At 43.9% G+C, this 15,945-nt stretch overlaps 1 protein-coding gene across 1 annotated transcript; it reads right to left on the bottom strand.

The window, feature by feature from the left end:
* Window positions 1-293: 293 nt before the first annotated feature.
* On the bottom strand, window positions 294-7,715 carry LOC142367198 (cell division control protein 42 homolog). Its single transcript, XM_075449156.1, has 5 exons — window positions 7,611-7,715; window positions 4,980-5,052; window positions 3,823-3,932; window positions 1,959-2,156; window positions 294-383 (listed from the first exon to the last, which is right to left on the bottom strand). Exons 1-5 carry the CDS (start codon window positions 7,713-7,715, stop codon window positions 294-296), a joined length of 576 nt encoding a protein of 191 aa, XP_075305271.1.
* Between the last annotated feature and the right edge of the window lie 8,230 nt (window positions 7,716-15,945).

The following is a 15,945-nucleotide window of genomic DNA, read 5'->3' as shown; positions in this document are numbered from 1 at the left end:
CTAGACTGTTGCCTGATTTTAAATTCATTTAAATGATTTTACTTGTTTCTCTTTATATTCTTTTATGTATTTTTAATGCTTCTTGCACTCCCTGCTGCAATGCTTTTATTTTATGTAAAGCACTTTGAACTGTTTGTACATGAAATGTGCTATACAAATAAATTTGATTTTGATTTTTTTTTTTTTTTTGATTTTTTTATGTTGATCTAACCCACCCTCCCTCTGTTCCCATTTAGGTTCATCTCTTTCCTGCCCGATTCCAACGACTGCTCCTCCTCTTCTTCTTCGGGCATCTATAGGAGGATGCAGCCCTTTTTGGGTTTGTCGTTTTGGATTTTCAGAGCAGCAAGGATGGCCTCATCAAATACATTCTTCAAACTGTTCTAGGATTAGACAAAAAGAAACACTGATGAGTTTAATTTTTGACCTTGAGCTAAGAGAGACTCGAGAGGAAGCAGTCGGAATAAGAAAGAAAAATCCTAAACATTGCAACAATGTTTCAACTCCATCTTAAAATTTAGGGGAAAAAAACATGTTTGCAGCTTTTATAACAGCTTTATCTCTGGTTTTATTCCAGAACGGGTCTCAAACTGCATATGCAACTCTTCTCCTCACAGCTAATCAATATTTTTATTGTTTCTTTTGGTAATTAATTGATATACAAATTGCTTTGGGCAGGTTTAATGACATCGGAAAACATGCTTCTGTGGTTTTCAAGGATTTCCGAGCATTTTCTGTTCATCCCGATACACAAAAGCAAATGTGATCTTAAAGACATACTAAGAGCAGAACTAATAACGACCTGACTTTCTAAAAATATCTAAATAACATCTTTCTAAATAACATCTGCAGCCTACAGATTGTTCCTCAGATAGTGTCTCTTCCGATTTACTAAAAGAGGCTTTTGGATACTGTTGGCTCATTTATTCTTGCGTGAACACATATGTCTCTTATGATAGGCTGTGTTCTGGCTGCTTTTAAACATGCTCTGGTGCAGTCTCTTTGGGCTCCTATACACCAAACCAACATCAAGAAAAGCGACTTTGGCAGGCCTCCTCGCTGCGTCTCCTCACATTGGGGTAAAAAATAAAAAAACAGTTGAACACATTGCAAAGATTACCCCCTGTTGCCCACGACAACGTACAACCTTTGCCTGCACATAACCGTGCAATGCAGAATGGAGCAGGAGTCTTTATCCTGTTCAATGAGGTAGTAAATATACACAGAACAATATTTTTAGAAAGTCAGGTCATTTATTAGTTCTGCTCTTAGTATGTCTTTTCTAACCAACAAAAGAGTGTGTTCATAAACCACCATCGTTGGCCATGTTCTATTGACTTTATTGCCGTTTTTTTTTAAAGCTCTAAATGGTCTGGCACCGCTCCATCTAGAAGAATCTTAATATCATACTTCATGTCGGAGGCTCTGACGATCAGCTACAAGCTATTACGCGTTCTCAAATCTAAACACAAAAGTAGAGGTGATCATGCTTTTGCAATGGCTGTTTCTAATCTGTGAAATTTAGATTTTTCGCTTTTCTTAGAAAGCTTCATGACACCACTGATGACCCCCCTCTTCTCAGTGGCAATCAGTATAAGTAAAGTTTAAGTTTGTATTATATTGTTTTTTACAAAACCTTTTCTGTAACACACTTTGATTCAGTGATGTTCATGCTGTTGCAGCTGTGTGAAGTCAGCCAGGCCCAGATGTGTCTCATCTTGTAATGAATCTAGTTAATGACATGTTTCCACACTCAAACACACCCCCTCTGATACCTCCCTTATCCACTTGTTTACCTATGAGTTCACTTTGAATTCAGGGAAATGTGAAATGTTGTGAAAGACATTTCCTTTACTCAAGAGCCTCTTTAATAATATAACCTTTAACATCTGTAAACACCTGTTTCTCATTGGAAAAACCTGGCGCGACACATTTCTCGTGCTCTGAATTATCTGTACCTGCATGTGAACTGAACACTCCATATATTTGATGGCATTGAGCTCACGGGCCAGTTTCTCTCCACTCTTATAGGTCACTGCTTTCCCTTTCACCTTGGCCAGTTCCTCCAGAGTGGTGCTGTCGTCTCTCAGCTCCATCTGAGTCCCGACCAGCAGGAAGGGCGTTCCTGGGCAGTGGTGGGAAATCTCTGGAACCCACTGTCAACAGACAAGCTCCTGGTCAGGGCTCTTTGTTTGTAGATTTACAAACTACAGTAACACACAGCACAGATACTGAATTTAGATTTTAAACTCTTTAAAGTTGATGTCTTCTTTATTAATGAGATTATTCTTTTTTCTCCAAGATAAAGATAAAGAAGTTAAATTATTTTTACTAGTTACTAGTTATTTTTACAGTGGGAAGGTGTTCAATCAGAAGTCCCTCATCGCCTCATCTTTAACCTGAGGAGAGGATTTTAGGTGGAAGAATCCTGGGAGTTATACTAGAAAAAAGATTATCCTAGAAATGCAACATGGAGGCTGTTTACAAAAGAGACAGAGCAGACTGTGTCTCTTGAGGATGTTTAAGTCCTTCAGCGACTTCACCAAGATGCTGCATATCTTCCATAAGTCTTTGGTGAAGAGTGCAATCTGCTTAGCAGCCATTTATTTGTTCAAAGAAACTGAGCAAACTGAAAAAGAAGGCTGGTTCTGTGGTGGGGACTGCTCTGGCTGCCCTGGAGCTGATTGTGTAAAGACAAATGTTGCACAAGCTGCTCCGACATCGCACAGCTTCTACATAGTGAGAAAAACATGAAACATAAAATGAAAAAAGTAGCGATGAGTGAAAAATAAAACAGGTGTCTTCAGTCAGCAGTCATTCCTGCTCTGTACTCTTAACAATGAGTCTTCCTTTCAGTTAGCTTTCTGAAAAGGCTCAAGTTGATCCATAAACGCTGCATTGAGAATTCTGATGAGAACCAGCAGGAGGGAATTATTGCAGAATTTGAGATTCTTCTACTTACATCTAGAGCTCTCGGTGACCAAGCTCCATCATGTCTTAAAGATCTCACGGTTCGCTATTCTCCCAACAGAGCACTTCACTCTCAGACTGCAGGCTTACTTGTGGACCGACGGTTTCCAAACAAAGAATGGGAGGCAGAGCCTTCAGTTATCAGGCTCCTCTCTTATGAAGCCAGCTGTCATTAAGGGTTTAGGATGCAGACTCCATCTCTACCGTTTAGATAAAAACTTCCAGTTAAAAGGGGGTTCCTCCTCTCCACGGTAACCTGCCGTCCCACTCATGCTCCCAGGCAGAGATGAGATTTGTTTTGAGTCGGTGCTTTGCTGAATTGAGATCTCTGAGAAAATATTGTGAAGAGGTATTGTTGCCTCCCTGGAAACAGAAGATCAGTGGTTTGAATCCCTCCATCGTACTTCCAGCAACTTTGGAATTAGCATAAGTGAGATTTGTAGAATTGAAGCCATGCTGAAGCCACTTGGTGGACAGGGATCACCTGTCACCACCTTGCTTTGCTTTTGACGGGTTCAGCATTTTATTTTTTTTAGTTTTGAGCTCTACTTAAACTTTAAAAACCCCTTTATACCCTACACTACTGATGCTGAATTTAACACGTAAATGTTATTTTTAATAAATTGCACATTTATCTAAATTTCCCACTTATGTTTGCCTCCTCTTCCGGTTGCAGTTTTGAACAAGTATGAGACAGAGTAGAGGAAGGAACTTCAGCAGAACCGGTTTCATTGCATTTAGTTGAATGTAAATGTTTTAATGTTGTTCATTTTTTAATTTCAGATGTTTCCATCAAGCTGGTTATAACTGAAAAAAATGCACAAAAAAAAACTACAGAAACAAACTCTGCACCTTCTTTCTGACGTTCTCAAAGGAGGAAGGCGATACAACGGAGAAACAGACGAGGAAGACATCAGTCTGGGGGTAGCTGAGGGGTCGTAGTCTGTCATAGTCCTCCTGATCTACCAGGAGAAGATACAAACACTATGAGCTTAACTTAAGTAGCGGCAGCATGAATGAGATGAAAATGTTTCTGTTGGTTTGATTATTAATCTCATAATATATCAAAACAGTTGCTCATCTATTAATACATTCCTGCCTTTGCTTATCATTTTGCTTCAGCCATCACTGATCTGTGAATTATGCAGCAAAGAATTTGGACTGGCTTAAGTCATATCTATCAGACAGAAGCCACGGGGTTCATGTAAATCAGGGGTGTCAAACTGATCCGTGAAAGGGCCGGTGTGGCTGCAGGTTTTTGTTCCAACCCTGCAGCATCACAGCTGATTTGTTTCATTCAATCAACTGAACTGTCTGCACTGAAGGTCTTAACCAGTTCAGTTGATTGAATGAAACAAGTCAGCTGTGCTGCTGCAGGGTTGGAACAAAAACCTGCAGCCACACCGGCCCTTTTACAGGTCAGTTTGACACCCCTGATGTAAATGATGTAAACTCCACACATACAACAGTTAGTTATGGTGTTCCACAGGGTTTTGGACTTGGATGCACTCTGTTCTTTCTATGTATGTGTCCCAGTGGCAATATTATAAGAAATGCATTTTCTTTGAACTATTCAGCACATTTAGGTCTGTACTACTATAATACCATTTTAGCTGGATGCCCAAATAACTCCCTTCCTTCAGTTGATCCCGAGTGCTGGTACCACCAAGAGAGAGGACATTTCTCTTGTTTTAGCTCTATATATTATTTTCCTGTAAAATTTGGAATAGAATATCAAATTCTTCAGATGGCATACAAAGCCTTTAATAGCAAAACTCTGCCTAATCAGACGGACCTTATTGTTTCCAACGTCCCACAAGACTTCTTCAATCCCAGAACCTTGTGGTCCCAAAATTCATCCAATATGAACGAGACAAGAGCTGTGCTTTAAGACAAATCTTAATCTATTTAATCTGTAATTTGTGCACTGGAGCGCTGTGGCGAAGGAATTTCCCGCAAGGGATAAATAAAGTATTTTCAATTAAATTCAATGTGTAGAATATTCTTACTTGCAGTGTCGAACAGTCCCAGAGTGTACGGCTCCCCACCGATCATCACGGTCACGGTATAGCTGTCAAACACCTGAAAGTGGCAGAGGGTGAGGAGATGAAACGTGGGTTGGAAAACAAGTGGAGTGGAAGCAGGAAAAGGGTAAGTAAAAGGTTTTTAAAAAGTCAAATGATTACAGACATTCATGAAATAATACAGGCTTTAAGAGGCATGTTAGCACCTTGCTAATACGACAATTTTTTGCTACACTTGTAAGGACCCCTGATGGGATTAAGTTTTGAAAAATGGTGTCAGTACATGTCTCACAATGTAATTTTCAATTAAAACAAACGTAGTGTCTTTGGTTTCCGGGAACAGTTAACTTGTCCATTATACAGTCAGTATACAGGCGTGTCAGAACATGAAATCATGCCAATTTGAATGCTGAACTCTTGCACATTGGCAGGCCTGAGTAGAATAGAAATGATGCATCAGTCAGAGACCAGTTTTTGTAGTCGTTTCACGTTTTTTTCTGAGCAGCTACTTTTCTGGCTTCAACACAGGAAGATGTACCTGATTTTATGGTCAGTTCTTTCATCACTGCTTAATGAGAGCAGCAACACACTTACTTGACTCATTGAATAAATCAGAGATGTGCAAAGCGTTTTCATGTCTAAAATCAGGCCTGTTTTATTGACAGCAGTGTCTCCTTGATAACGGCAGTAAACAACTGCACAGCTGCCAAGATTGAGGTCTTCGTTATTGTGTGTACTGTGTTAGGTATAAAAATGTGATAAAACCGTTTTCCTTCATCCAGCCAAAAATAAAGTTAACCAGCATTTTTGTGTAATTGGGTTAAAACTACTTACAGTGGCCTTAAATGTCCCCATCACTGAATGGACTGGGGAGAAAAAAAATGTGTAAAATGAAGCTCAATGCTCTCAATATAAGAAAATCTGTTAAACTTCTGAGCTCAATGTTTCATCCCTCTCATACCTTCAGGCTGCTGCCATGTGCATAAGAAGCAGCACGGTCCCAACATGCCTGCTAACCCCAGCTCTGCGAACATGGAGGTGAGCTCAGGCAGGAAGTTGCAGGGTCAGAATATCAGCAGAGCACAGTTTCAACATGCAGACCTGCTGCTGTAGCCTGCAGATGCTTGCTAGGTTTTAATGAGGCTTTGTATACACAGACAGGCTCCAGATAAACCGGACGACGTGGCCTGCAGGAGAGGAAACCACATAAAGCACTCCTCTTTACACTGCTGTGAATCTTCTTTGAATTGATAACTGGTTTTTACATTTAATATGTCAATCTATGAGTCATTTCATATAATCCAATTGTCCTATTATTGTTCATGATAGCAAGTCAATAACTCTTCAAATCTATACATTTAATTTGAGAAACAATAACAGAAAAAACCCATCAAAAAACTGTAAACTTAAAGTAATACTATGTAACATTTCTACCTTAAAATAACAGCTTGAAAAAAATTGTGCGGCTAGAATGAGTTTTAATATTACGATTGGCCTGTCTCCTATGCCCTTCAGGGGTCTGAGTTGAAAAAAAACTGCGCTATGTAACTTTGCTGGACCGGCCCAGGAGCTGAGCGGAAGTACTTCGACTTGCTTCCTGGCACACCTACCGCAAAAACAAATAGACCCCTCTCACGCTCCCAGGTACATTTGATTACTCTTACCTTCTCGGTCGACATAGCTTGCACCTTCTGACTCCTCGCCGGTTCGTCAACAAACGTGAAAGCGAAAGGGTGTTGTATTTACGACAGTGTAACCGTACATTACCTCCAAGCCCCAAGGGGAGCTCCATAATGGGCTTTTTGAGAAGTTACATAGTATTACTTTAATGAACAAAAAGAAGTATATTGTGGTGGTTTGCAGAACACCAATAAAGTGGACCGCCTGGCCTGAACTTGATGAGTCAGCTGGTTTCTGACTGTAACAAACCAAAATGCCAGAGGTTGCATGAGCAGTTGAGCTTAAGTGAGTCTGAACCACATTTTATATCAGAGTGTAGAAACCATGGAGTCGCTTACACATCAAGCTTCTAATACATAAGTGGGAAATGGGACATTAAGAGAGATGAGCAGACAGTTTTAATCTTGGATGCACCATATGTGACCACCAGCAGACAGCAATCCTATGACAACCAACAATGTTCAGAATTCAAATGTATTTTTCTTTCAGTTGAAAACAGCAGCGTTCACAGATGTTAAAAATATTAACTTTTTTAACAGTCATGTTAAAAGTCAGTTTTCTACAGTTCTTTCTTGCAATAAGTGGACCAGATGCTACACTGGCTCCGGATTTTTAAACATGGCTGTCTCAACATTTTACTTGGTCTGGTTAGTCTCCATAACTCCACCCTCAACCTCTGACATGAGCGCATCTTTTCCCTGGAAAAGCAAGGACTTGTTACTGCTGAAGCACCAAATTTTCGGTGCTTTTGGGGTCGAAACAGAAAGAACTGGTTCCAAGTTAGGCTGTGGCTCTGAACCAGCACTGAAACAGCTTTGGCGATTAAAACTCCATGTGTGTTTTCCAAATGTTACTTTCATGTCAGTCACGATGACCTCGCTACAGTGTGTGAAGAGTGTGTTGATTTATTCGTTTGTGTTGTTAGAGGTGATTCACCGTGGGGACGTATTCAGAGGGAAACTTGGCTGTGGTGTGGGCGATGAGCAGCTGGGTCTTTTGGGCTTCAAAGTCACCAACCACCACACACTTTACAACCTTCATCTGCAGAAAATTGAGATAAAAAGAAAGGAGGAGTTCAGAGAAAACAGGGAGGTAGGGATCTTTGGAATTTTCTGGTTATTAAACAATATAACTGGAGTTACTTTTAAGCAATATAGCCGAAAACATCAAGAGTATGACATAACTGCATGTATATAACAGAATGAATCCATGCAAAAAAGAAATAAATACAAGAAAATTTACCAAATTTAGAGAGTTTGTTCAGGTGACTGTTATATCAGTGAGGTATACATGAGATTGATTATTTTACAGTCTTTGATGATGAGCATTGGCTGTGAAATAATCAGCCAGCAAGCACCATTTTTCAAGTTTTTAAAAACTCTTTAAAATATACGAACGGATGAAAAGCCAAGCCGGCTTACGTTGGACTCTGTCAGGTCTGTCCCTCGCCACCGGTCCTGTTTGTGGTATTCATGTAAAAGATCTCAAGGTGTAGTTTGGGAGAGGAGCCTGTCTGGTTTGGAAATCTCAGGCTTGCATCTCTACTTTTGCAGATGAGGAAGTTCTGTTGGCTTTTTTCATCAAATTAGGTGCCTCTTGGTCGCCTGCCTTTGGAGGCTTTACAGGCATGTCCAATTGGTAGGAGACCCCAGAACAGACCAAGAACCTGCTGGAAAACCGAAATAATGTTTATAATATGGTGAAAAAAGCAAATCTGTAAATATATAAAGTAAAAATATTTATTTATCAAAACTGGAAAAAGTCAAAATGTCTGCAAAGAACTGATTTAGCAGTCAGTTTAATCAAAGAGATTTCTCCAGGTGCTTCTGATTTTCAGCCACTTCCGCATAGAAAGCATACATGAACGAACTTTGGCCTCATCACATAAACATATTAAAACATAATGTTAACACCTGTTGGTAGCGTTTTTAAGTCACTTGCCGTTAAATGATTAAAGATTTAGGAAACGTGTTAAACTCAACTACGTTGGAAGCTTACGTGAAGTTATATTAAATCGTCTATTGTGGAAGTTGCCTTTAGGCGAAAAGATGAGCCGAAAACTTCTCACATTAAGACTCTGTGAGTCGCGTTTATTAACTGACCAAAAACTGACAGTTCCAACTGGTAGTTCCAACTGACAGTTCCAACTGACAGTTCCAACTGACAGCTCGCGCATCAACAGAACAGCTGTTATCATGAAACGTCACCGGATCTCTTAAAGAGACCGCAATTATTAAATGCATCATGACATTCAAGACAATGAACCGCACAACATTAAAGACGATGAACCAACAACATAACAGATAACAGAACACATATAAGAAAGTGAATTATGCCGTCAGTGTTGAGAGCACTACACTATATTGTTTGTTTTGACAGCTGTTTGTGTTAAAGTTTCTCTGGTGTCAGGTCAGGTACTGATATACCTTCACCTGGGGCTGGCTTTTCAATACATTAGGTGACTACGCAGATGCCTGATCAAAAACAATGGTAACGAGAAATCGTTTGCAAAATGCTCTTATTATCACATGTTGTAATTGATTTTATTGAGTCATTTATAAAACGTTTCAGTCTAGAAGTAAATTACAAGTCTAATATCAGTAAAAATCTTCCTGAGTTGGGAGATAAAGCAGCGCTAATCCGCGGTTTGGTCTGGAAGTCTGCACCCAGGTAAACTTGTGTCGCACAACTGTATCACATTCAAAATGTCGACAAAAATCTGATCACGCAGAATAATAGTGAAAACATGTGAGATCTGGTAGTAAAGATCATAGACATTATGGCTTAGATAAATGTGTTTGCCGAAAGAGACACAAGACCACCAATCTGTAGCTACAGATTTAAAACAACCACGAAGTGAAGTAGATCACAATAAAGTCACAACTTACTCAAAATAACCACAAATAAGAAAAAGGCAAAGTAAGAGAGAATCACAAAAGCAGAGATAAAATGTCCTCAGTGACTAAAATGATCACTTTTCAGTTAGACATAACACCTTTGGACAGGCTTTTTTTTAATTTATTTTTTTAAAAGCTGAAATATACTAATTAGCGGGTTAAATAAAATAAAAGGCCTCTTACCGTGTATCAAGTCGTCGGGAGGTCCACAATTTCCCCTGTCATTCATCTTCACTTACAGACAGCACTTTGTTAGTTAACTAAAGACAGTTACCAGGTTGTGGTGAAATCCAGAGTTCGGACCCACTGTGGAGTCCGTCCAGTGGTTTATCAGTATGAGAGAGGACCAGGTTTAATAGGACAAACAAGAACATAAAACGGAACTGAATTATAAGAGTTCAGAGCCTGGTAAAACCACATGGAAGAATAGATCTGGCTTCATCAAGCTGGACAGCCTCCAACATTGTAGGACTGCGCGACCATCTGAGTTTTCCAAAATCTTCCAAAGACAGTACCTCCAGGCTCAGTTTCACAGTCAATAGAAGTCTGAAGGTAACCGTGCAGCATAGAAACCGAGTTTTTGAGGTGGCGCGTGCAAAAATAAGTGCACTTTTTTCTTCCACGAGCACTACTCAACCCGCGAGGACAGCAGGCAGAACAGTTCTTAAAGGTCCTATGGCATGAAAATAAATGGAGGCTTTTTGTGACAAAGTGGATGAGACCATTTGTCTAATTTATTAATAGCATCTTTAGTTCACCATACTTGTTTGTTTTCAATCATTTTACTATCAGTAATCAGCACTTTACAGATAGACTATCCCGGGTTTGTTTGTGATTTGTATTATGTTTGGTTATATTTCATAGTTCAACATGTTTGATTTAAATAAACACTCACAAGTATTGTTAAATTCAATTATAATTTATTGATTTATGTTTCCTTAGAATCAGTTAAATGAACATATAAGTGTGCTACTCACCATAACCACCATGTGCTCAAAGACAGGGAGGAAGTGCTGCAATATTTCTGCTTTTATATTCTGTGAAACTTGATTGGCGGAGGTCATTAGACTAGTCCACATCAGGAAGGTGAGACACATTAGGTTAAGATATTATTTAGGTTTATTTGGTATTTCCCCCTTGAGCTGTCACCTTATCGTGGTGGGGGGGTTTGCGTGCCCCAATGAGTCTGGGAGCTATGTTGTCTGGGGCTTTAAGCCCCTGGTAGGGTCACCCATGGCAAACAGATCCTAGATGAGGGACCAGACAAAGAACAGCTCACAAGACCCCTATGATGAATAATATTTATGGACACCGTGTTCCCTTGCCCGGACGCGGGTCACCGGGGCCTCCCCCTGGAGCCAGGCCCAGGGGTGGGGCCCGCCGGCGAGCGCCTGGTGGCCGGGTCTGTGCCCGTGGGGCTCGGTCGGGCACAGCCCGAAGAAACGACACGGGTCCCCCTTCCTACGGGCTCACCACCCGTGGGAGGGGCCATGGGGGTCGGGTGCAATGTGAGCTGGGCGGCAGCCGAAGGCGGGGACCTTGGCGGTCTGATCCTCGGCTACTGAAGCTGGCTCTTGGGACGTGGAACGTCACCTCTCTGCTGGGGAAGGAGCCTGAGCTGGTGCGCGAGGCTGAGCGGTTCCGGCTAGATATAGTCGGACTCACCTCGACGCATGGCTTGGGCTCCGGAACCAGCCTCCTCGAGAGGGGTTGGACTCTCTTCCACTCTGGAGTTGCCCGCGGTGAGAGGCGTAAAGCAGGTGTGGGCATACTTATCGCCCCCCAGCTGTGCGCCTGTACATTGGGGTTTACCCCGGTAGACGAGAGGGTAGCCTCCCTCCGCCTTAGGGTGGGGGGACGGGTCCTGACTGTTGTTTGTGCTTATGCACCGAATGGCAGTTCAGAGTACCCACCCTTTTTGGAGTCCCTGGAGGAGGCACTAGAGAGTGCTCCTCCGGGAGACTCCCTCGTCCTGCTGGGGGACTTCAATGCTCACGTGGGCAATGACAGTGAGACCTGGAGGGGCGTGATTGGGAGGAACGGCCCCCCCGATCTGAATCAGAGTGGTGTTTTGTTGTTGGACTTCTGTGCTCGTCACGGATTGTCCATAACGAACACCATGTTCAGGCATAAGGGTGTCCATATGTGCACTTGGCACCAGGACACCCTAGGCCGCAGCTCGATGATCGACTTTGTAGTCGTATCATCGGACTTGCGGCCGTATGTCCTGGACACTCGGGTGAAGAGAGGGGCGGAGCTGTCAACTGATCACCACCTGGTGGTGAGTTGGCTCCGCTGGTGGGGGAGGAAGCCGGTCAGACCTGGCAGGCCCAAACGTATTGTGAGGGTCTGCTGGGAACGGCTAGCGGAATCCCCTGTAAGGAGGAGTTTCAACTCCCACCTCCGGCAGAGTTTCAACCATGTCCCGGGGGAGGTGGGGGACATTGAGCCCGAATGGGCCATGTTCCGTGCCTCCATTGTTGAGGCGGCCGACCGGAGCTGTGGCCACAAGGTGGTCGGTGCCTGTCGTGGCGGCAATCCCCGAACCCGCTGGTGGACCCCAGTGGTGAGGGAGGCCGTCAAGCTGAAGAAGGAGTCCTATCGGGCCTTTTTGGCCAGTGGGACTCTGGAAGCAGCTGATGGGTACCGACAGGCCAAGCGGAACGCAGCCTCGGCTGTTGCTGAGGCAAAAACTCGGGCTTGGGAGGAGTTCGGGGAGGCCATGGAGAACGATTTCCGGACGGCCTCGAGGAGATTCTGGTCCACCATCCGGCGGCTCAGGGGGGGGGAGCGGTGCATCGTCAACACCGTGTATGGTGAGGGCGGGGCTCTGCTGACTTCAACTAGGGACGTCGTGAGTCGGTGAGGGGAGTACTTCGAGGGCCTCCTCAATCCTACCGACACGCCTTCCGATGAGGAAGCAGAGTTGGGGAGCTCGGACGTGGGACCTCCCATTTCTGGGGCTGAGGTTGCCGAGGTGGTCAAAAAACTCCTCAGTGGCAAGGCCCCGGGGGTGGATGAGGTCCGTCCTGAGTTCCTCAAGGCTCTGGATGTTGTGGGGCTGTCTTGGTTGACACGCCTCTGCAGCATCGCGTGGACATCGGGGGCAGTGCCTCTGGACTGGCAGATCGGGGTGGTGGTCCCCCTCTTTAAAAAGGGGGACCGGAGGGTGTGTTCCAACTATAGGGGGATCACACTCCTCAGCCTCCCTGGTAAGGTCTTTTCGGGGGTACTGGAGAGGAGGATCCGCCGGATAGTCGAATCTCGGATTCAGGAGGTGCAGTGTGGTTTTCGTCCTGGCCGTGGAACAGTGGACCAGCTCTATACCCTCCGCAGGATCCTGGAGGGTGCATGGGAGTTCGCCCAACCGGTCTACATGTGTTTTGTGGACTTGGAGAAGGCGTTCGACCGTGTCCCTCGGGGACTCTTGTGGGGGGTGCTCCGGGAGTATGGAGTGCCGGACTCCTTGATATGGGCTGTTCGGTCTCTGTATGACCGGTGTCAGAGTTTGGTCCGCATTGCCGGCAGTAAGTCGGACATGTTTCCTGTGAGGGTTGGACTCCGTCAGGGCTGCCCTTTGTCACCGATTCTGTTCATAATTTTTATGGACAGAATTTCTAGGCGCAGCCAGGGCGTTGAGGGGGTCCGGTTTGGCGACCTCAGAATCGGGTCTCTGCTTTTTGCGGACGATTTGGTTCTGTTGGCGTCGTCAGGCCGTGACCTTCAGCTCTCACTGGAGCGGTTCGCAGCCGAGTGTGAAGCGGCTGGGATGACCATCAGCACCTCCAAATCTGAGACCATGGTCTTCAGCCGGAAAAGGGTGGAATGCTCTCTTCGGGTCGGGAATGAGATCCTTCCCCAAGTGGAGGAGTTCAAGTATCTCGGGGTCTTGTTCACGAGTGAGGGACGAATGGAACAGGAGATTGACAGACGGATTGGTGCGGCGTCTGCAGTGATGCGGGCTCTGCACCGGCCCGTCGTGGTGAAGAAGGAGCTGAGCCAGAAGGCGAAGCTCTCGATTTTCCTGGTCAATCTATGTTCCTACCCTCACCTATGGTCACGAGCTGTGGGTAGTGACCGAAAGAACGAGATCGCGAATACAAGCGGCCGAAATGAGTTTCCTCCGCAGGGTGTCTGGGCTCTCCCTTAGAGATAGGGTGAGAAGCTCGGTCATCCGGGAGGGGCTCGGAGTAGAACCGCTGCTCCTCCGCATCGAGAGGAGTCAGATGAGGTGGCTCGGGCATCTGGTGAGAATGCCTCCTGGACGCCTCCCCGGTGAGGTGTTCCGGGCCCGTCCCACTGGGAGGAGGCCCCGGGGAAGACCCAGGACACGTTGGAGAGACTATGTCTCTCGGCTGGCCTGGGAACACCTCGGGGTCCCCCCAGAAGAGCTGGAGGAAGTGGCCGGGGACAGGGACGTCTGGGTCTCTTTGCTCAAGCTGCTGCCCCCGCGACCCAATCCCCGGACCAGCGGAAGATAATGGATGGATGGATGGATATTTGGTATTTACTTTTGTATGATTAACATGTAGATGAAGAAGTAAAACAGGTATGAGTGTTTTTACTGTAATGTGTATGAATTGTGACTTGTGGAAAACTGAAATGGTGAAGTTAAAAGCCAGTGGATTCACCTCCTCTGTTGGTACAACCAAGGAGGCAGTGCCCAGTGAGGTGAAGCTATTTAAGCAGTGGCTTTTAGTCTGTCGAGGGAGGAGTGGGAGTGCAACTATTGTGCTGATCAGGTGTAGCAATGTACATTTGATTTAATTTCTTTTTTTTTTTTTTTGGTTTAGTTCTAAGTTGAGTTTGATTTAGTTCAACTAAGATAACTGTTCAGTTATATTTCTTGTTGTAAATATATATTTTTGCTACACGTGAAGCAGGCACCTGTAAATAAACACCTTGGGGTGATTTTTGGACAAACTGCCGTGATTTTGCCTCCTACTTATGCCGCTCTGGTCAGCTTCCCAACACTTTTAGATATTTTTATAGGTTTTAGTGGTCCCCTTATACTGTATCTGAGTTTTTTCCCCCAAAATTCTGCCTTGGTGCAGAATTACAGCCAGTCCCAAAAATGAGCTTTCCTTAGGATCCTCAGAATGAGCTGTTTAGGGTCTGGAGCTTTAAATCCAAAGCGGAGGGTGGGGGTGTGGCTTTACTTACGCGCGTGGTACCTTGTGCAAATGTTTTGTGAATCGCTATGGCACATAGATGGCACGGCAGCCCTATGCCGTAAAACTAGCGAAACCTGTTGAAATGAGCTTACTTTGACAATATGACGAACTAGTTACTGAACAACTCTCCTAACCAGTGTTGGGAGTAACGGCGTTTAAGTATAACGGCGTTACTAACGGCATTATTTTTCCAGTAACGGAGTAATCTAATTAATTACTTTCCCCATCGTTACAACGCCGTTATCGTTACTGAGAATATAAAGTGGCGCGTTACTACAATTTGGTTGTAGGCTTTAGGCTACACATCAGCTGCACGCTAGCTGGAGGGAGCAGGGGTGGGGATGTACGGATGCCCTACTCACGCTGTCTCACTGCACGCGCTACTTTCGAGCCACTCGAAAACAAACAACACTCGATTTTTCGGGTCAAATTTATTTATTAATTTATTTCTATGCATCATATGGCAGGCTGCAATCTATTGAGTTCAAATAAATACCGAATGTTCTAAATTACTGTATTTAGTCTTTTTATATCTTCTATATAGGGAGTATAGGGAAATATTCACTGAGTCTGGCCCATTTTTTATATATATATTTTTCCTTTAGCACAAGTTTCTTGTGTTTACCTTGAATGAATTCAATCAGTTAATATAAACATATTTGATGTTAAAGATGTTATAGAACATAACAATGTTATAGAACACCAATTACTTTTACAATGTGGTAACTGAGTTACTAACTCATTTACTTTTTGGGAGCAGTAACTAGTAACTATAACTAATTACTTTTTGAAAGTAACTTGACCAACACTGCTCCTAACACAGTCAAACATCAAGCGCTACACAAGACACAGCAAAAAAAGGCGTGCGTGAAGGGGAAGCAGGAGTGAGGATTTTGACTTTCTCATCTGATTGCTCTGGTTTGCAAAGATGCACGTAGCGCTAGCGCTGGAACCATGAATGAATTATTATCGTGATGAAATGCACTGAATTTGCGGATTCATTCTTCTTCAGGAAGCTTGAAGTAGGAGGTTTTGGTCTAAAATGAGCGAGCTAACCATCTCATGGGCATGCAAACACCTCCAACAGCCCAGTTGACAGAGATAAGAGTTTGCAGATGCTATTAGCGACATAGCTAACGATACAAACCTTTTCTTGTGGTAACAAGCTATATAACTATACTGTACATACAGGAAAGCAAC

The sequence above is a fragment of the Odontesthes bonariensis genome, chromosome 18, assembly GCF_027942865.1.
Source record: "Odontesthes bonariensis isolate fOdoBon6 chromosome 18, fOdoBon6.hap1, whole genome shotgun sequence".
Lineage (NCBI taxonomy): Eukaryota > Metazoa > Chordata > Actinopteri > Atheriniformes > Atherinopsidae > Odontesthes > Odontesthes bonariensis.
This window is presented reverse-complemented; position numbering and strand designations above follow the sequence as displayed.

What these genes read in the sequence shown, in the direction of transcription:
- LOC142367198 (XM_075449156.1), bottom strand. Translation starts at nt 7,715, where the DNA reads ATGAAGGTTGTAAAGTGTGTGGTGGTTGGTGACTTTGAAGCCCAAAAG. An exon ending in CCTCTGAATACGTCCCCACG is followed by an intron (nt 5,053 to 7,610) that starts GTGAATCACCTC and finishes TGCCACTTTCAG; the next exon opens with GTGTTTGACAGCTATACCGT. An exon ending in TTGAGAACGTCAGAAAGAAG is followed by an intron (nt 2,157 to 3,822) that starts GTGCAGAGTTTG and finishes GTCTGTTGACAG; the next exon opens with TGGGTTCCAGAGATTTCCCA.